Source organism: Plectropomus leopardus, chromosome 24 (genome assembly GCF_026936395.1).
Source record: "Plectropomus leopardus strain MGB_pleo_1.0 chromosome 24, ASM2693639v1, whole genome shotgun sequence".
Classification (NCBI taxonomy): Eukaryota; Metazoa; Chordata; class Actinopteri; order Perciformes; family Serranidae; genus Plectropomus; species Plectropomus leopardus.
The window spans coordinates 3,988,664-4,011,576 of record NC_142199.1 but is presented as its reverse complement, the minus strand read 5'-3'; the positions used below and the strand labels follow the sequence as shown (position 1 = coordinate 4,011,576).

The 22,913-nt window shown below is 37.7% G+C and overlaps 2 protein-coding genes across 3 annotated transcripts in view; both read left to right on the top strand.

Moving 5' to 3' along the window:
* Positions 1-3: 3 nt before the first annotated feature.
* LOC121963072 (sodium/hydrogen exchanger 2-like) lies at positions 4-4,429 on the top strand. The gene is made up of 7 exons (XM_042513442.2): positions 4-92; positions 209-313; positions 1,570-1,740; positions 2,706-2,811; positions 3,516-3,632; positions 3,716-3,809; positions 3,884-4,429. The coding sequence occupies exons 4-7, from the start codon at positions 2,767-2,769 to the stop codon at positions 4,282-4,284; spliced, it is 657 nt and encodes a 218-aa protein (XP_042369376.2). The 5' UTR covers positions 4-92; positions 209-313; positions 1,570-1,740; positions 2,706-2,766; the 3' UTR covers positions 4,285-4,429.
* Positions 4,430-5,145: 716 nt separating this feature from the next.
* The window catches only part of LOC121963071 (inactive dipeptidyl peptidase 10-like), a 72,630-nt gene continuing 54,862 nt past the window's right edge, over positions 5,146-22,913 (top strand). The window contains exons 1-3 of one of the 2 annotated variants that reach the window (XM_088074457.1): positions 5,146-5,346; positions 6,215-6,329; positions 7,356-7,510. Coding sequence is in view for 1 of the 2 variants with exons in the window: in XM_088074454.1 (XP_087930580.1) it covers positions 9,144-9,203 (60 nt within the window). In the remaining variant the exon portion in view is untranslated. Of the gene's footprint in view, positions 5,347-6,214; positions 6,330-7,355; positions 7,511-8,642; positions 9,204-22,913 lie in introns of those variants that run through there. The other variant, XM_088074454.1, reaches the window with a different exon arrangement.

The window sequence follows — 22,913 nt, the reverse complement described above, 5'->3', positions numbered from 1 at the left end:
GAAGTCGTGTTATCATGGTGCGGCTACAGCGTGACACAAGGGTATCTTTAGCCTGTGTTTGTTTACATTTTTGGAAAACTGGTACTTTTAAGGTAAGCCGAATTATCTATTAGCGGTTCCTGGTTGTGATTTACTCATTTACGTACGGACAGTTATCACAGAAATACTTTAAAAACGTAAGAAAACTTAAAAACGTGACAATTATCAGGGGAGTTCGGCGATTCTTCAGGAGCGTCTTTATTTCTGATTCCTCATGGGATTTAAGGACCTTTTTTACGAGATGGACATCGAAGATAATGATATTCTCATGAAGGTAAGTCACAGTGAATCTAAAAACGTGTGTCGTGTCAAGTTTTATTTAGTGTTTATTGGAAATTAATCAAATTGTCAGTAAAGTTTATCATGGCATGAAGATTGCAGTCTGAACATGGGAGACAGCTCGTCCTAACGCTAAGAACACCTGTGCACTTGAACACCTGTACACCTGTGCACCTGAACACCTGAACACCTGTACACCTGAACACCTGTGCACTTGAACACCTGTACACCTGTGCACCTGAACACCTGTGCACCTGAACACCTGAACACCTGTACACCTGAACACCTGAACACCTGTACACCTGAACACCTGAGCACCTGTGCACCTGTACACCTGTACCTGTACAGCTCACCAACACTTTAGATATTGTTTGGGGACAATTACAGCTAAAAGTTGAGAGACCGGGGCCATAATCGAGTTAATTGACACCGGAAGGGGACTTTTTCCAATGTGCACCTTTTGCTACCCAAACTTAACAGACAATTTTTGAGTATATTGGGAAAAAAGAGAGCATATAATGGAGAGCTGGACAGGAAAAGTGCACACAAAATTGAGTTTGATGACAAATTATACCTTTTTTTATGTTTTACCATAAAAAAGACTTTTACATGAAGTCTTTAATGATTTTTTTAATGACGTAACAATATGAATAACATTTTATGGCAGACAATAAATATAACTTTTTCGCAATATACGGTGCTATACCAGGGTTTGCCACTCATTTATTTATTTGTGTGGCGGCCTGTGATGATGAAGACATGCATTCACTTGCAGCTGCTGCTCCTCTCATCCATCGATCTGATCTGATCTGATCTGATCAGCTCTGACCACATCCACTGATCCATTATTCACTGATCCATTATTCACTGATCTATTATTCACTGATCCATTATTCACTGGCAGCTCAAACTCAAACACTGTAAACTATGACATTTTTTCTTTTTTTATGCTTTTTCCATTTAATGAAATTTCTCCTTGAAAACAGATGAGTAACAATGCCATTAAAAGTGGGTTAATATTTTTATAAAAAAAGATTGCATATATTTAAGATTCATTTGAATAGAAGCAAAATGTCCCCGTTCACCCCACAGTGAACACGAGCTGCAGCTTTAGCGCTGCAGGGGTCAGAGGTCACAGGAAGGACTTCCAGATCAGACACTGCAGGCGCTCCTCGACCTTCAGAGTTTGAAATATGTTTTTGCTGTTTTTTGTCTTTTGCCTCAATCCCTTTCTTCTGCTCCTTCTTTCAGGAGGAAAACAAAAGACAGGATGGAGCAGAGGACGAGTCCTTCGCAGGGAGGTGATGGAAAGGTCAGGTCACCTACGCCGACGCACTGAAATACCACAGCTCGCCCGGGGCTCGTCATCGCCCCTGCTGCAGTTTGTGACAAGTCGCGGGGGACAAGATCGATCAATTTTGGGTAAATCCTCTTTAATGCTGCCTTTACCTTCTGATTTCCTTTGAAGGGACTGCACAGAGACAGTGGAAGACCTCATTAGGAGTTAATGAGATTTTAATCCGACATATATAACAGCACCCTCCGCCGTGACATTTAAAGAAGTCATTAGGTGGTGATGGGCGAGAACGAGGGTTTAAAAAGGAGCAAGGTGGCAAATTGTGTCTTTCCTTTTTGTCTGAATGCTCTGTGCAGAAATATCGTAGTTTTGCACACACTTTTACTGAAAGCACTGAACTGCAATATGACATTTTAGACGAGGTTAAGGGAACCTTAAGTTACACCTGAAGTGATGTAATTCTCTAAATATTTAATATATCTTTAGTCTTTGTCTTAAAAAGCCTGAACCGTCAAAGATGTTTTAGTTGTGAGTTAAATTTAAAAAAAAAAACAGCACTAAAGCTGTCCTCCCACCGTGAAAACATTTAAGGGAAAGTTCCAGGAATCATGACCTGTCACGACACACTTTATTGTGACTATCTGTCATTTCTCTTTAGTAAGTTCAGCAGCACTTCCTTTAATATTATAAAAGACCAAGTGACACGCTGAAAAGTGGAAAAATTTTCACATAATGGTGTTTTTATAAAATATATAATAATAATAATATAACATATAAAGTCGATTTTTAAAAATAAAAACAAAAAGTTAAGAGCTTTACAACCGTGCAACACAAAAGTTGGACTCATTATTGTATATTGCAGCTTATTAATGATGTACTCATCTCTCTGAAACTGTATCTGCGGCTGACTGTCAGCATGAGTGCATCAGATAAATGAAACTAAATCTAATTTGGCTCCAGCTGATGATGCTGTTTTTCTCATCAGATGGAAACCTTTATCTCGTCATAATTGGCCTCCATCTTAATGTCAATATTAACATTTACATTTCAGCAACATTCACTGCTCATTGCTCTTACCTCCTCCTTTTAGCGACGAGAGGAAGGAGGCGTCTCGACCCAAGAAGAAGTTCCTGGCTGCTGACGTGAGCAAAATGCACGACATCCTGTCGAAGAACATGTACAAGATCAGACAGAAGGTAAATACACGTGCAGAGAAACCTTTCCTGAGAGGGGACGAGGTCTGTTTTATTTTCTTTAATTAAACTTAAACTTTACTTTTAATTTATTACCATTTGACCACTTAAATTTCCAAATGACTAGAAGTTATTCACTAGTTATTCTGTATCAGAACAAAGACAAATCAGTAGTTTCATATTTCATGTTTCACATAAAACCTTAATATGACCCCAAATCAAGAAAAATAGTAATTAGGAAAACTTTGTGCCTGAAAATTATCAAAAATGTTCTTGAAGAAAAAAGAAAAAAAGAAACAAGGAAATGACCTGGGAAAAAAATGCTAAAAAATAAATAATATTAATAATCCTAATAATAATAAAATAGAATAATAAAGTAATATAACAAACATCAAAGCAATAAAATTAAATTAAATTAAATTAAATTAAATTAAAGGCAGGATCATTGCTTCCATGTTATCCATGTAGCATTTCCTTTTGTTGGCCAAGAAGGACATAAATGAGACCAAAATACAAACTCTTTCTGTTTACCTTTAACATTATATGTCAGCCTATCCATGTCATTGAATTGGATTGGTTGGATTGAATTAAAATATACAGACAGCCACTTCGACGGTGTGTCTCATTGTTTTTTAAAGATAACAATGAAGCTCTATGGCACGGAGGAATAAGTAATATTGATGCAAATATATGTTATTGTCTTCTAGACGATGGCTTACACCAACAAATACAATCTGCCCGACGACAGCAAAACGAGGGAGATTCTGATCCGCCGCCACGCCAGCATCAGACGCAGCCTTCGTGCGTCAAGTTTCCGTGAGCTGGTGGGTTTCTGTTTGAGATTTCTGTAAATAAACATCATATTTTCCTCCCACACGCCTGACCTTCTCTCGTCCTCTTCTTCCAGCCTGCGCAAAACATCTCCAGGTCTCAGAAGTACTTCTCTCTCCAGCCTGGAGGGGATCTGGAGACCGCTTTCGCCCTCCGAAGACGAAGTCATGGTGAGGTTTTTGCCAGATCTTTGAGTAAACTAGTTAAAAAATGCAATAATGTTTAATTATTGGTGTTATTTTAGGTGGAAGTGGTGACGTGGACAATCCGTCAGCTCGTGTCCAGTCCTCTAATGTGACGCCGCGCTCCTCAAGCCGTTCTCTGGTTCCTATGAGGAGGCTGAACACCATCGAGGAGCAGCCAGCAGCCTCCGCCCGCCCACACTCTCTACCTCCTGGGGTGGAAGTTCTGAACGAAGGGGGACCTGGAAGTCTTGGAGGTTCGAGCCTCAGAGGCAGGAGGGCGCCAGTTCCTGCATCCAGGAGGCGTATTTCGGATCAGGTAGCCGGAGATGAAGACTCTGACCCTACAGGAGAAACGGAGGAACCAGTGCGGCCTCCTCAGCTACCACCACCTCGTGGCTGGGTACCCGAGAACCAGGATCCCAGAGAGGGGGCAGGAAACCCCCTTCTTAGACATTCTTAGACACTCGTCACAGGGGTCTGGGGGATCATGACAGACTTTTTCAGAGAGGACGAGCTGCCCCAAAGGACAAACTAATCTTATGAGTTGAGATAAAAACCAAAAACACAAGGGTCAAATTATAAATAAAACATCTTGATAAGACTGACTTTTTTATGGCCACTTTGCATTTTAGTTACAAACTCGGATAACCGCCTTGCAGTTGTATGCCTCCGCGAACCATTTGAGTTGCATTTTTTAAAACATTTGTGGTGTGAATTTAATGACAACATGTTGCTAAACAATTGCTCTAATCTAATTTTCTTAACAAATATTATCTCCATTATCATTCCCAACTGTGTTGCCACATAATCATAAAATATTTTCTTTCTCATTTGTATGCTACATCACAATTTTTTATCATTGTGTCTTATTTGTTTAACCTTCAGTCTCAAATTAAAGGACCTAAGACAGAGATTTCCTTCAGGATATAGATTCGATTAGATTACCTGATGCATATCGATGTCGAGTTATATTACACTATTCTACCATTTAACCAGTGCATTTGAAACCAGGCAGAGGACCCACAGGTACTATTAAACTCAGGAGAGAGGACATAGAGCACTAAACAGTCTCTCCCCTATAATGTCCTCTTTTATTAGACTCTCTGATGGCCATCCGCACTTAGCATCATCTTTTATATCTGCCTGGCAGAAATACAGTACTAAGCACAAATTCCTCTCATTTATGAAGTCCTGCAAGCTCCTGCACAGCCAATAACACGGTCCTGTTAATGTTTCAAAATAAAATGCCTTGTATCAACTGATGGGATTCTGTCCACAGAGATGCTGTCAGAGGGCTTTTGTTTTGAAAGGGAAGCCGGGAAGTTGGAGTAAAACAACTGTCTTTGTTTTTCCTCATCTCAGTGACAGAGAGACTTTTAAACTGCAGTAAAAGGTGACATAGAGCCGCTATAATCATCCAAATATCATCTCCACTGTCTATTTATGCTTTTTACGCGTCACGCGTAAAAAATCGGCGAACCACGCAGCGGAGACGCGCCTGATAAGCGCCGCTAGAGAAACGGTGAGTAATAATCACGCGACACAACGAATCGATCATTTCAATCGTTGTCAACACATTTAATAATCGATTTTATCGATTCGTTGTTGCATCATGACACTTCTCTGTGTGTGAATTGGTGTTTCTGACTGCTGCCAATATTAGCTAGCGTTAGCTAACGTATGGTATGCGCTAGCTAGCGTACGCCAAGCGTTAGCTAACGTATGGTATGCGCTAGCTAGCTTACGCTAAGCATTGGCTAACGTATGCTAAGCGCTAGTTAGCGTATGCCGAGCGTTAGCTAACGTATGCTAAGCGCTAGCAGCTAACTTAGCTAACTTGCTATGCTAAGCAAGTTAGCTAACTCGCCAAAACTACTGCTAGCTAACATGCAAAGAGGCACTGCACGGTGTTTTTAGCGCCAGCAGAGTTGTTCAGTAACATTTCGGCAATGACATTGGAGACTGGCTTCCCCACCACTGTCCAGGGTTTGCCTGAAAACCTATTTAAACTGTGGAAACAAAAGTGGTTAGTTGCAAACTTCAAATGTTGTTGTCAGTTTTGACACAGCAAACACACCTCAGTGGCTAGTTACACATTTTATGTTTTATGTTTTATGTTTTATGTTTACCACGCATAGACAAGTGTGTTAAAAGAGTTATAATATTAGAGTTAAAATCACATTTCATATTTCATGTTTATGTACACCTGTGAGCCATGTCAATTTGCTCAGTATTCATTTGTCCATATTTTGTATCTGTTTTCAATTGAAAGTAATGTTGAAAAGGAGATTTTCATTACATTTGCACTGTGAACATGTTAACTTTATATAACTTGCCTGATTAGCCTATTTAGTCAATTTTTTGTTTTTTGCTGTTGTATGTCTTTGCAGAGTTCAACAGGTGCAGTGACTTTTTTGATGCTTTGGACCGCTACACACCACGCTTTTTTAGTCCAAGAAAGGATGTTTTGGAGACTGATTGGCTGAGTTTGTGCAGCAGATCATGGTGATTTGACCTCAAATAATGTTATATATGTTATAATGTTATATCTCTGAGTTCAGTACAAAGATGGACATAGACTGTTGATCTTATATCTTTTCCGACCATTACAAAGTGATTTATACCTAACCACCCCTTCACCACATAATTGTTGAGAAACAATGTCTCAGTGTATTCACGTGATAATATATAGTTGCAATGTATCTGTGGTTTGCAGAAACGTACAAAACAAACATTTATTCTGGCGATTGCATGCCATCCACCATTGGCACCTTGTTTGATGGAAAAACTCAACACTTTACAAATGTTTATATGTTGTATTTTATCCTGGCAGAGGTTTTTGCTTGTACTTATGATTGCAGGCTACATTTTCTTGGAAACTGTAACATTATAAATATCTTGGCATTTATTGTAAATTTGTACACATTAGCTAGATTAGAAACAAAAGGCGTTTTTCTTGAACTTAACCAACTCTCCCCAGTGGCCTGCAGGTTCATTACACTCCACTCTCCTTTGTCTTGATTACTCTGCTCAGCTGCTCTAATTAAAGATGCACCACTGCGATTAGTGGCATTTCATTATCTGCTAAAAATCACCCCAGTATGAAATTAACTATTTTTGTAATGGGATAAAGAAAAAATAAATAAATGCATGATAAATGCACAAATAGGAAATATCACAATAAGTGGAACTTATTTTGATGAATTTGTCAGTTAAAGTTGAGGGGGGGTTAATGTTATTGCCTCTGTCTGAGTGAATTTGCTTGATTTAACATCGCACATGCGGCTATTGTGCAGTGCAGTGTCAGTGCTGAAATGTGCAGCTCTCAATTGACGCATATTAGAGCTACGTTATGTCAACAGCTGATTTACAGAAAATAAATTTGCCATTATTTTGAATTATGTGGAATGCTGCTGCAAATAATTTGTTTCATACACGCAACAAAGTTCTATAACTTTTACAGATTTTTACTAATTCCATGATTTTTCCAAGCCTGTAAAATGAGATTGTGAAATTCCATGACTTTTCCAGGTTTTTCATGACCATGGGAACCCTGCAGATTGTTCTTCGTCACCCATGCAAGACTTGACTTTTTCTGATTTCCTGTTGCTGACCCTGCCTGCCTCTGACCCGCCTTCTGTCCCCGACCTCGAGATCTGCTTCTGCACCATTCGCCAGTGTGTCCTGTGAGTACTCAATACATCTCTGAGACATAAAAAACTGTGCAATTCAAAGGTTTTGTTATAAATCTTAGGATGGAGACCAATTTTGAATGTCCTAAAAATGAATTTAGATGTACAGTTATTTCCACAACTCTAATACAAAAACTACATATCATTATCTAATCAATGAACTGTCTTTGGACATATAATAATCAAAATCCAATAAAATCTGGGTCAGCAAGACTTTATAATGTTAAAATTGCTCAATGAAAGCGATTATCCTTGACAATGAATATGATTTGTGGCATGGAAAATATAGCCAGCTCATCAAATATGAATTATGTTCATGCATTTTTAATATGGGACAACATTTTACTGTAACATTTAACTGCAAGTCTGGGAAACGGGATGAGGTTTTAATATGTGGGCATACATATGAGATTTAGCCACAACAGATGCCCAATATTTAAAATAAAACACATCAATACTCACTAAATGTATCTCAGATCCACTGGATCCAAACTATTTTAAAGGTTGCATCTTTTGAAAATCATTCAATTGCGACTAGAATGATTTAGAGGTGAAATTTAGCACATTCAGACCCTGAGCAAATTGGTTTGATTTCTTTCAAAAACATGGGAAAAGGGTTAATAAGCAACTTGATAAGAAATGTTCTACAAATTGCAAGAAATTAGTAGATTTCGAAAATGATATTTGAAAAGCTAGGGAAAAATGTCCAGGGGGAAAAAGCAATCAAGAAATCAACCCAATCCTCATAGGTTACAAAGGGTTAAATTATGTTACTAAACCATTATCATTTATTAACTAAACTTTTCTGTTTAGAATTGTCACATAATTTTCTGAACATTTTTACAAATTTTTGGGTCTTTTCTTCATTGCCTCCTTCCCATGTTTTAAAAGAAATCAAGCCAGTATGCTCAGGTTTCAAAGGATTAAGTTTAAAGTATATTTGAATCTAATGCAGAGTATTTCTACGCTGTATTTGAAGAAGCAAAATATCTGAGTACTTCTTCCACCACGGGGCATAAATATCTCTTTTCCACTAAAGTGAATCCTCTACTTGATGCTTTTTAATGGAACAAACAGTGGCAGGTTCTTTTAGGGTCAAAGTTTGAGCTCAACATTCATTCATCTGTCTGTCAAAACATCTTTCACCCAAACGCTAAACCTCCTGCCGCTGAGACGCTTTTGAATAACAACGTCAACTTCAGATGTAAAAACCAAACGCCTGCAAATATCTTTGCCTCGGGCACATTTGCATCCTGATGAAGAAACGTCTTGGTATGTGGGAGGCACTGGCAAACATCCTGGTTTATGAACTGTCTGTCAGCTGCATATGAAGCAGCACATACTCGCTTTAGCGGAGAAGAAGAAGACGAAGAAGAAGAAGAAGACGAAGAAGAAGAAGAGGAGGAGAGAGCATTTACAGCCAGAGATAGAGACAAAGGAGGGAAAACAGATTGTATATTTGAATGTATCGCCTCTGGTGAACGTCGAGGAAGAGCAGCTCCGCAGCCTTCAGTGTTACAGTCAGATTGGAGCCGAGAAGAAGGAAGTCGGAGGAAAACTTTAAGCAGCGTTTGGGATTTTATTTGATCAGATAAAAGGAACATTTCGCCACAACGGAGGAGTAAAGATGAACCAAACTGCGTCCGTCTCTCATCAGATTGAGTGTCAGCCAGTCAAAGATACCAAGGTAGATGGATTTGTTCATGTTGTGGTTCCTCTCACTTTTTGTAAATCCTGCACCAGCACTTTTGCAATCTTTCACACTTGTAATTATTGGTTTCATCCATAATGATGCATAACAATTGGGTTCATTCTTCAAAAGGTGGATTTTGTTTTTTTTGTTTTTGTCATGTCAGTTTTGTCTGACTGAAGCTTCATTAATCAATCGAGTGTTTTCACACAACAGTTGATATTAAAGAAAGTGAATCTACTGATATCATTTTTCCTCCTTAAACCACTTGATCTGTTAGAGTTTGTTGCTGTTGCTTTTTCGCTTCTGGTTTACTGTTTGATTGGCTTTTGACTTGATTTTGATTGATTTTAAATAGATTTTTAATCTTCATTTTAACTGATTTTAAATCACAAGATTTCGCACCCTTTTAAACAGCGGTTTCATCCATAATGATAAATAATAATTTGGCTCTTTCTTCTTAAGGTGGATATTTTGTTTTTAAAGAACAGTTATGTCATTTCTTTCTGACTGACAACTTGTGTCTTTATTTGACAAAAAACTAAAGCCCCTCTGTCAAACTGGACCATCAACCATGTTGACAGATCAACATATTTTGTGACCGCTTCATGTTTTATGGATGATATTAACAGTAACATACAGAGACAGTGACAGCAGCAATCAGAATAAAGGCTCCGATGTTGAAGAGCTTCATTATTGCTCACAGTTTATGCAAAGCTGCAAGACAGGAAAACGAACAGCCAAAGTATAATCCTGTACAATCCTGTGCTGCTGCAGGATGGAAATAATCTGGCAGGAGTGAGTTCCCATAATTTATGCAAAGAAAACACAACTTTGAAAGATCATTTTTTGGTTCGCAAAGGACTTTTTCCTTTCATGAATTTCCTTTTGAAGAACTTCACAGGCATAAAAAAGTCACCCAAAACAGCTGGAAACCAAACAGGGATGCGTTGTTGCTTTTCATGTGCTTTATTTAGTGAGTGGGTTTAATTGTGTCATTAATCACAGCTCAGTAATTGTCTGGTTTTAGCTGCTTAATATAAGCTGGTGCCTCTTTTTTCTGATTGTTCGAAAAAAAACTATGGGGAAGTATAAACTTATTTCCTACCCCTTCTCAGGTACTCATCACTGGTGATTTTTTGTGCGCCAGTTATTTCATGAAATAATGTTACCGTAAAATTTAAATTAATAGCCCGTGCTATAATTTGCTTAAATCATTGAACTCAACTTATTGGCTTATATTTGGGACAGGCGTCAATTTGGGATGGGCTTAGAATTCCTTTCACACAACACAGTTGCTCAGCAAAGATGAGAAATAAATCAATTTTTTTTATTTAACCCTTTAAAAACCTTGGCAAATTGGCCTTTTGTTTTGTTTTGTTTTATTTGTGTCTCTTGTTTACAATGCTGGTATTACTGGCTTCTTTGGTGCTTATAGTGTCAGTAAAATTAATTGAATGATTGAGTGGAGAATCTTACCGAGCGAACAATGTTAGTAGCATATCCATATTTACAAACGTTTAAACGTATGTACATGTTGAATGCATGATCTAAGCGGCTAACAAACATTAACTCCAGCAGGTAGCCAACAAGGTTTTATATGTCCAAAGAATTTTTACAGTAATAAACTGAGACAGGCCTTCATTTGTCAAAATATGTTGCCACACGTAGTGCACTAGAATAAACAGAGTAGTGACAACGTAAGTTCAAAATGCTCAGGCGTCACGTGACTCACAGAGGCTTCGAATAGTTCCCGGAAGTGTCTAGCAGGCCATTTGAATACATTATACGGAAGGACAAAACTCTGATTTTTGCTAAATAGCAGTCAATTACCACATTTATTTACAACATACACGGAGCGCATTGTCTTTAGTTTCATTATTACATTGTTTTTTAATGTAAAAAGTGCTTATATTTGAAGATAAATGTTAACAGGTTAGGGTTAGATTAGACTGATTAATTTCACACTCGGGAGATTCATACATTTCAGCAGCTCAAGAGTCAGAGGCAATAGAAAAAAAGCAGAAAAAAAAGCAGTTTTAGCAGAGTGCTATATAAGGGTTAAATATGATTAGAATACAAAAAATAAAATATATTGTAAAACACAAAATACATAAAATAAATATATATATAAATACATACATATATAGTACTTTTATATGTAAAATGTATAATTACATAGTAGAAATATAGTAGTATGTAATAGTGATGTGAATATGACATATATGGTTATGCTGACATATTTTAGACTTACCATGGTAAAGGAGCAGGTTGCTGTTTATTGCATATATATATATATATATATATATATATATATATATATATATATATATATATATAAACATGTATTTTATTTATCTTTGTCTTTCTACTGACTTACTACAATTAATTAATTCCATTAACATCTGATAAACATAAATAGCACATCAAGTAGTTGGTATATGTTCTTGTTTTGTGGTGTCCTCTCAGATAGTCTCCACCATGCTTTGCTGTGCTGCACAGGGACGATCCAGGCGTGTAGAGAAAAGCACGCTGACACGCAGATGAGGAAATAGTTGTTGAGTAATGCCAGCAGAAGTAGTCTTTTATTATCCCTCTTGTCCTGTCTCCTTCAGTCTCTGGAGCGTTTCAGTTCCTCTCATTGATATTTGCGCCTCTCCCTCTCTCTAAAGTTTTTTCCAGCGATATCCTTCTGCTGTTGTTAAAAAAGGTAGAGGTAATTTGATCCCTTAATAGTATTAGGAAAATGTACTGTTGCTCTAGTGGCATTTGTTTCCTGTCTTGGTTTGATATTATTAGTGAGGAGCTGCAGCCTCCTGATGTCGGCACAGAGAGGACAGTTCTCCTCAGCATCATTTGAGTAATGCCGGTGCTGCACCTCCATCACAGCTGGCTCCTCCTCTCTTTGCCTGGCCTGTTTTGCAGCTGCACAGGTCGCATTAACCTTGTCCAGCTGCTCTCTTCTCTCCTTGGCTCCTTGAGTTTTCAGTTGTTCCTGTTGTAGGAACAGTCTGTCAGCGTCTTTCTGAGCCTGGAGCCTCTCTCGGCTGGTTTGAAGCTCAGTCTTTTTCTGTTGAGTTTTCTCTCTTACCACTTTCTCTCTGTGGGCAGAGATACTCCTTTTTGGCCTTTTCAGCCTCTCTATTAGCCACATACTTGGAAATGCTGTGGTGGCTGCAGCCTGCTGTCTCTGGAGCATACTGGACTGCTGTTGTTGCTCATGCTGCCTTTGGAGCAACTTAATTTCCTTTTCCTTAGCAATTATGTTGGCTCTCTGTTCCTCGTAAAAGGATATTTGAGCCTCTCTCACTAATGAGTCTTTTTTCGGTGATATTCTCTCACTGTTGTTTAAAAAAATTTTTTTTTTTTTTTTGAGGCAGCACATTTTTTCAGCTTTCAGGCGGGTCTTTTCCTCAACTTGTTTGCCCCAGTGTTCACTTGTTTGCCTCATATTAAATGGTGGCATTAATCTAGCGATTTTGCCACAGGATCCTCTCCTAATCCCATCTTTTTGGCCTCCTCGATCCTTGTCAGCATCTCCTCATTCCTACAGGCTGTATTGTCATCCACTTTTTTCCTTCTCAAATCAGCCAAAAGCTGACTCTCCCTGTCCATGTGTCTATTTGCGACACATCTCTTTAAACTGAAGTATCGCTAAGCCCCGCCCTTGAACGCCATGAGCAAATCGTATATCGTGCAGATACACAATGCACTTGGACATCCAGCTCATTACCCTCCAAAGAAAACCATCAGAATTTTTGATTATTATCAAAATTATTTTTATTATTATCTCATTTCATAAACCTCAGATAAATAAAGCAAAGTGTCTCCACCAGACCACACACAATTCCAACTGTTTTGTAATTTTTTTGTAATTGTTTGAATTTTTTGCCAGCTCTGTTTGTTTCTGTGCTTACTGGTCATCAAGGCCCCAGAGTATTTCACTGTCCCTCTTGTCCTGCAGTCGTCCCAGACAATCTCCTGCGGTCCCTAGAGCACAGCAACCCGTTCGTGTTGCTCATACTGCCTTTGAGGCAACTTCATCTCTTTTTCTTGATTAATAATTTTGGCTTTCTGGTCCTCTGTTATGAATAATTGTGCGTCTCTCTCTCTCATGAGGCTTTGTTTTGGTGATAGCCTCCTGTCGTTGTTTTAATTTTTTTTTTTTTTTAAATTTTGCACATTTTTTACAAGCTGTCTCTGCGCCTGTGCATACTGGTCATCAAAGCCCTGCAGTATTTTGCTGTCTCTTTTGTCCTGCAGTTTCTCTTGCAGGCGGTTCTTATCTTCAACCTGTTTGCCCCAGTGATCATCAGTGGCATTTATCTGCTGATTTTGCTGCAGGATCCTCTCCTGATCTTGTCTTTCTCCTGAGCTTGTCTTCGATCCAACCCAGCATCACCTCATTCCTTCTGGGTATATTGTCATCAAGGTTTTTTTGTTTTTGTTTTTGTCTAACATCAGCCAAAAGCTGATTTTCTCTTTCCATGTGTCTACATAAGATACGTCTGTTCAAATCTTTGTGGCAGCAGCCTCCGATTTTTTAGCCACCGGGCCTTGAGGAGTTTGTCCTCTACTCTGACTTCTTTCAGAATCAGTATCAGTGGAATAACTTACAACTGAAGTTTTATTGTCTGCTTTAGTTCATGTGACATCATCATTTTATTTATTTATTTTTTTGTTTTAACTAATTGGCTGCAAGTGAAATTAAACAATATTTTTTTTCTTCATTTTTAAATCGTAATTAATAAAATGTGCAAAAAAGTGACTTTGCTATATATGTGGGGGGGTGGGGGGTCCAGAATAGAGACTAAAGAGCTAAAGAAAGGACTTCAATGTATGTACTGCTGTACAGTGATAGAAATGTATGGTACATTAGTGCAGGTGGCTATTGCTAAGCTGTACAAAAAGGTGCAGACTTGTTCTAAAATGTGACATATTATATACAGTACATAATAAATACATTTACCAGTGATTAATATACGGTGCATTATGGAGGGTTATCTGGATGGCCAAGAAGTGTAAAAGAAAACCAGTCGGATTGGAAAGATTAACATGAATCAGTAATATATGAAATGTTATGAGTAAATATATTTAGAGATCCGTGGTCATATAAAGTGATAGTTAGCCAAGTTTGAAATTTGGCAGCATGATTTCTCATCTCGCACACAGCCTGGCTTTCACATGATACCTGTGTAGGCTGTGCGAATGCAACCAGCTCTGCATTTAGCATTTCTAAGCAACAAATCTTGTTTTTTGTTTTTTGTAAAGACACGTGACTCACTGAGGCATTCAATATATGCATTATAATGCAGTATTGCTTAGACTTATCTGTTTTATGAAGTGAGTGGGAAGGGACTTAAACAAGCAACTGAGGCATTGAACGCTCAAAGCTAACATGCTATGAGGGGAACAGATGGCAGTGACAACACAGGGCTAATGTTAGTATTCAGTGATTTTTACTGTGATAGGGAACTGAACACGCTGCTCAACTCTGTTATGATGACAGTCTGTTTACAGGTTTAGGGATGGGAGTTTAGTTGATGCTTTGTATGCTCACAGTCTTTTGCATTTTCTGTTTAAATTTAACCCGTTCAGACCCCCCGTCCATTCCAATGGACATAAGATTAGATTAACTTTATTAATCCCGACGGAAATTGTACAACGTAGCAGCATGTAATTTTGACAAATAAATCTACCCTCTACCATCTTCTATTTTTAGTGTGTGGTTCTAGAGTCAAATTAACCTCTCCTCAGAAAAACACTGCGAAACAACATATGTATCTGTAGGGTAATTCTTTGTTTGGCTGTTGTCGCTTTGCATGCGAGTTAACTCTGTTTTTTTTAAATAAAAAAAATAAACAGTGAACATTTTTCAGCAAGTTTTGTTATGAAATTTATAATTATATTTCTCTTTATTTAGACAGGGAGGGTCCTTGAGAGCAAGCTCTCATTTGCAAGGATGCCCTGTTAACAAGATAAAATCATTACAAACTTAGACATATATAAACATGCTTACATGTGTACAAACATACAAACATATTGACATACACACATGCAAACAAATAAAACAAATACAGTTTGTACGAAATGTGTCTTCTAGCAGAGCTCTGAATGTTTCTATGAGGACTAGTTTGTATCGTTTAAGTGAGTCCTGGAGCCTGTTCATTTATTAGGGGCATAAAAATAGAAAGCAGTTTGTCCTAAGTCTCAATTCATGTGTGGAACCGACAGTCTGATGTGAGTCTGTGAACGTTATTGATAATTTATATTGCTTAATATTAAGTAGCGACAACAAATATGCCGATTGCTTGCCACAGAGCGCTTTATAGATAAACAACAGGCAGTGCAGTTCCCTCCGAGCTGAGAGAGAGGGCCAACCCACTTTTTTGTATTATTAGCAGTGATAAGAAACCCTTTGCCAGTTACAAAATGCAAAGCACTATTATACACGGCATTAAGCGGCTTCGAAGTGGTGGGTGAAGCATGCATATATATAATCCCACCATAGTCAAAGACAGGCATTATTAGTGACTGAACTATGAACTTTGTTGGGGAGAGAAAAACAAGATCTATTCCTGTACAGAAAGCCAATCTTACCAGCCTGTTGGATTACCAGTAAGTCTCGTAGTAGACAATGTGAGTCTTTGAGTCGAAGGGCGTCCAGGTCAGCTGAGAACCAGGGACTAGAGTGATTTTTTACTCTGATTTTTGTAGGGGGCATGTTTGTCAGAAATGAATTTGAAAATATGACAGAAGTAATGAATTATTTAATGTCACTTGCAGCTAATTTGTTAAAGTTTCCTGAATACATAAAATAAATAGATAAATAGAGGTGTAAATAAACAAACAAATAAATAAACACAAAAGTAAATAAATACATTTTGAAAAAAAAAGGATAAAGTGATGATGTCATCTGAAGTCAGAGCAAAGGCTTGGAATGTGATGATGTCATCTGAAGTCAGATCAAAGGCTTGGAATGTGATGTCATCTCATTCTGTGAGCTTATAAATAGCCCATTAGTTCAGTCACTTACACAGACAAAATCACTTGTTGAGTACAGGTTAGACAGGTTAACACCCAATTCCAGACTTATACAATACCAAATTATATAGAAATGGCTTCTGGAAAAGTTGGCATTATGTCAAAGGCTGAAATGTCCAGACTTCCATCTGGATTCAGTCAGCCCAAAGGAGCCAGAGTAGAGGATAAACTCCTCAAGGCCCGGTGGCTTAAAAATCAGCAGGAGGTGAAAGCTGAGGAGCAGCCCCAAGGCTGCTGCCACAAAAATTTAAACAGATGTGTCTTACGTGGACACTTCGAAAGAGAAAATCAGATATTAGCTGATTTTAGAAAAAAACAGAAACAACTTGACGATGATAGGGCTAGAAGGAATGAGGAGATGCTGGCTAGGATTAAAGCAGCAGAAAAACAGGATCAGGAAAGGATCCAGCACCGATGTCAGCAAATGAATGCCACTGTTAATTACTGGGGCAAACAGGTCGAGGCTAAGAACCGCCTCAAAATAGAAGAAAAGATGCTGGACAAAAAAGAAAGAAAAACATTGCAAGCTCTTGATGACCAGTATGCACTGGAGCAGAGGGAGCTTGTAAAAAAAAGTGCAGAATTAAAAAAAATAGATTCAAAACAACGGCAACAGGAAATTGCCGAAAGAAAAATAATTAGAGATAGAGAGGCCCTGTTATCCATTGAAGAGGAACAGAGAGCCAAAATTATTGCCGAAAAAAGGGAGGTTAAGTTGCTCCAAAGGCGTTATGAGCAACAACAACAATCAAGTATGCTCCAGAGACCGAAGGAGATTGTCAGGGAGAACTTGGTGGTGTTGAAGGAGCAGCAGGCTGCAGACACAGCTCTGAGGGAGCAGCAGAGGCTGTCAGAGTATGTAGCTAGGAGAGACGCTGAAATAGCCAGGAAAGAGCAGGTAAAGTTGCAGAAGGCAGCTTCTGCACTTCAGTCAATCTCTGCACACAGGGAGAAAGTAGTTAGAGAAAAAGCAGAGCAGAGAAAGACTGAGCTTGAAAGAGACAGAGAGTGGCTCCAGGCTCAAAGAGATGCTGACAGATTGTTCCGAGAACAGGAACAACTGAAGGCTCGGAGGGCCAGGGAGAAAAGAGAGCAGTTAGACAAAATTAATTTGACCCGTGCAGCTGCAAAACAGGCCAGGGAAAGAGAGGAGGTGCCAGCTGTGATGGAGGTGCAGCACCGGCATTATACAAATGATGCAGAGGAGAACTGTCCTCTCTGTGCCGACATCAAGAGGCTGCAGCTCCTCACAAATAAATTACAACCAAGGCAGGAAACAAATGCCACTAGGGCATCAGTAAATTTTCCGAATAGTGTTGAGGGATCAAATTACCTCTCTGCTGATAGAGGACAGCCACTTCCCAGATATTGCGCGCCTAAACCGATTCATAAGGAGCCACTCACCAGAAATTGCGCGGGTAAACCGATTCAAAAGGACTTTCAGTATAAAGAGACGAGAACGATTGGCATGCACCAGACCAGGTCCTCGTCCTTATGTGGGATCAGGCTCCCTCCCATTCAACGAGCTTGATCCCCATCATTACCACCCTGTCCTGCCACTTTACCTAAAACTCTTACCCTTTTCCTCTTTTTCTTTTTTATTTTTTCCTCCATTTCCTGTGAGGCTCAGTGGTGTGCACTGATGCCTCACAGCTGCCTTAGTAATTTGAGATGCCTCAAATTACTAATGTCAGCTTTACTCTCCCTTTACTTTCGTGCTTTTTTATTTTTCTCTTGTTTTCCATGAGGCTCAGTGGTGTGCACTGATGCCTCACAGCTAGGTTCTTCGACTGGGTTTTCTCCAAGTGCTTTGGTTTCCCCCAATTTTAAATTGGCATTAATAATAATGCACAATTTGAAAAAAAACTGCTTTCTCACTATCTTACACTCCTCTTTCAGCTAACATTTGTATGTGTGAACTATATGGGCTGAAAATGGGTTCGATTGTCAATATGGCTTTCATACTAGCCCCATGCTAATTGCCCACATGGCAGGTTTACCCAAGTGGCCCCCACATGGGTTATGCTCTAGGGCTACCTGGGTCCAAACAGGTATTAGCCCAAAAAGGGCATCTTATCTGGAACCCACTTGGGTTAACCAATCAATGTGGTCAGTTGGCAAGGGGCCAGCCAATATGTAACCAATGGACAATCCCATATTGGGCCCATTTTTCAACCCATTTACAAACCATTTACTAATGTCAGCTTTACTTTCCCTTTACTTTCGTGCTTTTTTATTTTTCTCTTGTTTTCCATGAGGCTCAGTGGTGTGCACTGATGCCTCACAGCTGCCTTAGTAATTTGAGATGCCTCAAATTACTAATGTCAGCTTTACTTTCCCTTTACTTTCGTGCTTTTTTATTTTTCTCTTGTTTTCCATGAGGCTCAGTGGTGTGCACTGATGCCTCACAGCTAGGTTCTTTGACTGGGTTTTCTCCAAGTGCTTTGGTTTCCCCCAATTTTAAATTGGCATTAATAATAATGCACAATTTGAAAAAAAAAACTGCTTTCTCACTATCTTACACTCCTCTTTCAGCCAATAATTGTATTTGGGCTCCATGTGTGAAGTAAATGGGCTGAAAAATGGGTCTTTTATGGGATCGACAACGGGTTTTATATTGGTCCCACACCAATGTCCCACATGTGTGGGCTACTGGCATGGGGACAATAGTTACCCGGGGAAAAGCCCATTTTCAGCCCATTTTCAGCCCATTTACAACTTACAATGGCCCCACATATAAATCTTGGCTTTTCTCTCCCTTTATTTGAATCCCTTTTTATTTCTCCTCCTATCTCCCCTGCTAGTTTCTTTGATGGGGTTTTCTCCTGGTGCTCTAGTTTCCCCAAACCTTAAATTAGCGTAGATAAAAATGCATTAAAAAAAAAAGATAAAAACAAATGATCAGAACTAGCCAGATCTCCTCAAAGCAACATTATGGAACTTTTATAGTTGATTGTTGGGTCTCATTCCCATGACGACTATTTGACGACCTAGGAATGAGACTTAACAATCAACCAGAAGTTGCATAATGTTTCAATAACGACCTTGTTCTTTCACCTCACCATTTTAAACACTCCCCTTTCCCTTTTGTCTCTTCATTTAATTTATTTTTTATTCCTTAGAATCTTTCTCTAGATACTCTCGTTTCAATTTAGATAAGCAATAGTAGATAGTAAATAGTGATTATAAATTATTAAATAAAATAATTAAATAAAATAAATATAATTTTTATACAGCCTATCACTTCTCATCAGCAGTTGATTTTTCTACATATCTACCCATATATATATATGTGTGTATGTGTGTGTTAGAGATGAAGATCGTGAGCTAATTGTTTGAAATGTGCGCATACTGTTCCTTTATCTAAAAGTCAATGGGTGTTTTTAATAGGTTTTTGGTTAGATGCCTGAAATAAGGTCTGTGGTTCACCCAAGCTTAAGAGACTTTAACATTTTGTTCAGTGACATAAAATATGTCAGTAGATACCCCATTCATGAACCTTGAAGCTTATATGTGCCTTAAAAAAGGGGGTTGCTAAGAAGTGGCTAAATACGACTACAGATTGTCATCAGGCCGAACCTCTCGGCCGCTTTACAGTCTCGTAGTGGTGGTGATGTTAGATCATGTGACTGCAGTGTAGTTAGTTTATAGCTAATTGTTAGCATTTTACTCCTGGCATTTAGGCTTCAAAAAATCAAAACAAAAGTGTTGTTCATCTGTGGATGTTATCTTGCTGAACAAAACATACAAGGATCATTGACGTTTGTGTGCCAGAGAGCTTTTTGCCATCATCTAAAATCCAGTAGAAAAATCCCATTGATTTATTACATTCAGCAACTATTTATTTATATCATTTTAAGTTAATAAATTAAGAAATAAAATAAAGATTAAAATTCTAAATATTTATTCATATTTAAAATTAAATAATTCATCCTTACATTTTATTAAAATTGAAGGATTAAAACACCAAAAATGTATCTAAATAAAAATGTAAAATACTAAACAGAATTTTATTAAAATTAGGGATTTAAACATCAAATAACTAAACATAAAAAACATTTTAAGGGGATTTTTAATAGTTATTAAAAAGTAGATAAAATACACATACATACAATTAAACACATAATTAAATATAAAGGAGCATGCCATAGAACATGACTAAATGCAAGTCTATTTGTTGTCACTAGAGAGCAGTCTTGTGCAAGACAAGTCTGCACTGCTATCAGCTTGTGGCTGGGTCTCCTCTGGCACCCTGTGATATGCCAAGAAATTACAAAGGTGGTCATTTTAGAGACAGAAAAAATTGAACAGAAAAGCATAAAAACCACAATACCTCATTTAGATTAAATCTTTTGTTTCATGTCGCTCAAAAATACTTTATCTTACAGGGAGGTATAAATAAGGCAGTGTTGGAAGGCATGCTTAGATCCTGCAGTACCACAGTGAAGAAATACTTTGATACAAGTCCTGCATTCAAAATGTTAATTACAGTACACAAGTATTTGAATCAAAACATACATAATGGCCCATTTAAAATGATATATGATTGGATTATCATTGTTGATGCATTTTTGTGTTGATTTATTTGAAAATTTTATTTATATTAATACATTAAAAATAGATTAAATGGGGGGATTTAAATCATTATTGAGTGTTTTATATTGATCGACAAAATTAGAAATGAAAGGATTAAAAACTAAAAAATAATAAAAAAAATAACAAAAGGGGATTAAAATAACTATTAATTTTAAATAATTAAACTATTATTAGATATTAAGAATTATTCAAATTATTACAGAATTTTTTAATGATCTTTCAATCTCTCTTTTTCTTTTTAAATTTATTAAAGTTATGTCCTTGTTGCACATGCCAAGGTTTGCTTTGACATGTTTTATTTTTGGATCAGTGAGTCACGCTGTGGCTCCTGAGGAATCATCTCAAGTTAGAGTGCTCTGAAATACAATTTCCCAAACCAAGGTCATTGCTATGAAGGCAGCGCCCAGAGGCTCACATCCCTGCACAGGGAGGAACTCCTGTATTTCTCCTCATTCAGCTACACTCTAGCATGTAACAAAATATCAGGCCAGTAGATGATCTAAGTCATGTTCAAGGTCAAGGCTGCTGCCATCGTCTCCAGAAAGAAAATTATCTTGGATTGAAGGAATTGCACAATAAAAAAGATAAATATGACATGCTTCAGACAACTAATCATCTTGACAGTATGACTACAGTTCAAAAATATCAAAATAAAACTTGTTGGATGTTAAAACAATGAGAAATCATCTCACAAATCATCTTGTGGAAAAATATGGAAATTATCTTGAGAGAAAGAAACTTTTTTTTGGTACCAGGCTGTAAACAAACATTTTGGCTGTACATTTTGTCAGTGGTCTATGGGGACTGACTCGCTCTTGGAGCCGGCCTCAAGTGGCCATTAGACGATATGCAGGTTTTGGCACTTGGTGTTGGATTTATTTTTCAGTTTCAAGTTGCAGCTTGGTCCAGGCAAGCATTTCTTTTATTAAGGTGCTTAGTATTTATTTATTTATCTTTAACGACAGGTTGGGGCTTCTTTATCTGTGTTTGTAGGGACAATAGTAAGTGCTTTTTTATTTTTATTTTTTACTTATTTTACCAGAGGTTTGGGCATTCCCAGCAGTGTTTGTAGGGGCAAAAGCTACTATTTTTTATTTATTTGTATTTTTTTATTTGATTCATTTTTACAAGAAACTGGGACATTCTCAGCTGAGTTTGTAGTGACAAAGGTGGGTATCGTTTAACAGGAGGTTAAGACATTTCATCCCTTAAAAAAGAGAAATGCAAGACAAATTTGTTTTAAAAAAGAAGAAAAAACATGCAAATAATCAAATAAAAAAGAAAAACAAAACTTAAAAATAAAACTATCATTAAAAATAAAATAGACCCCCCCCACACACACAAAGAGGAAAAAACATCCAATAATGTTAAAATTAAAAAACAAAAATTGAAAATGACACCCACCCAACAAATCTCAAATGATTGTCATAAGAAATTAAAAATGTTTATCAAAATAATTTTTTTTCTGTAAATTGACTGACTACTGAACTAATTGTTGCAGCTGTACTTGCATAAACAAAAACATAATCAGATTTACAGACAATAATGACATTCGCTGCATGGATTTCTTCTGTGTTCTCATTTAATGTGCACAGGAGCATATGGAGAAAGGCAGAAAAAGAACAAGCAGATGTTCAGTTAATTGCTACCGGTGGTCAGTCACAGTTGGTCCAGTCTGGAGCTAAATAAAACCACAGAGAGAGAGATAAGAGACGGCTGAGCAGCTTTGTTACACCTCTGACTAATAAAAGCTTTTCTCCTAATCAGTAATGAACTCTGTGATCCTTGGCTTCCTTCCAGGTGGTAACATAGGAGGTTAGAGAATTAATGTGGAGACGGTGAAGACCACTTACTGTGAAAAAGTAATTTTACATGATTTTTTTTTTAATCCTGCTCACCCTCAAGCCTAAATTACAGCTTTTTTGACCTTTAAGGAAATCTTAACTTGCTGAGAGTCAGATGAAAAGACTGATATACTTGTCATGTATGTACGGCCTTGTAAATGTTTGTTTAGCTTCTGAATATTGAATTTCTTGCTGGCAGCTTCTACTCAATGTGTGTAAATCA

Excerpts from the sequence above, each read along its gene's own strand:
- LOC121963072 (XM_042513442.2), top strand. The coding sequence starts at position 2,767 with ATGCACGACATCCTGTCGAAGAACATGTACAAGATCAGACAGAAG. Across the intron at positions 2,812-3,515 it reads TGTACAAGATCAGACAGAAG|ACGATGGCTTACACCAACAA; the intron begins GTAAATACACGT and ends ATTGTCTTCTAG. Across the intron at positions 3,633-3,715 it reads CGTCAAGTTTCCGTGAGCTG|CCTGCGCAAAACATCTCCAG; the intron begins GTGGGTTTCTGT and ends CTCTTCTTCCAG.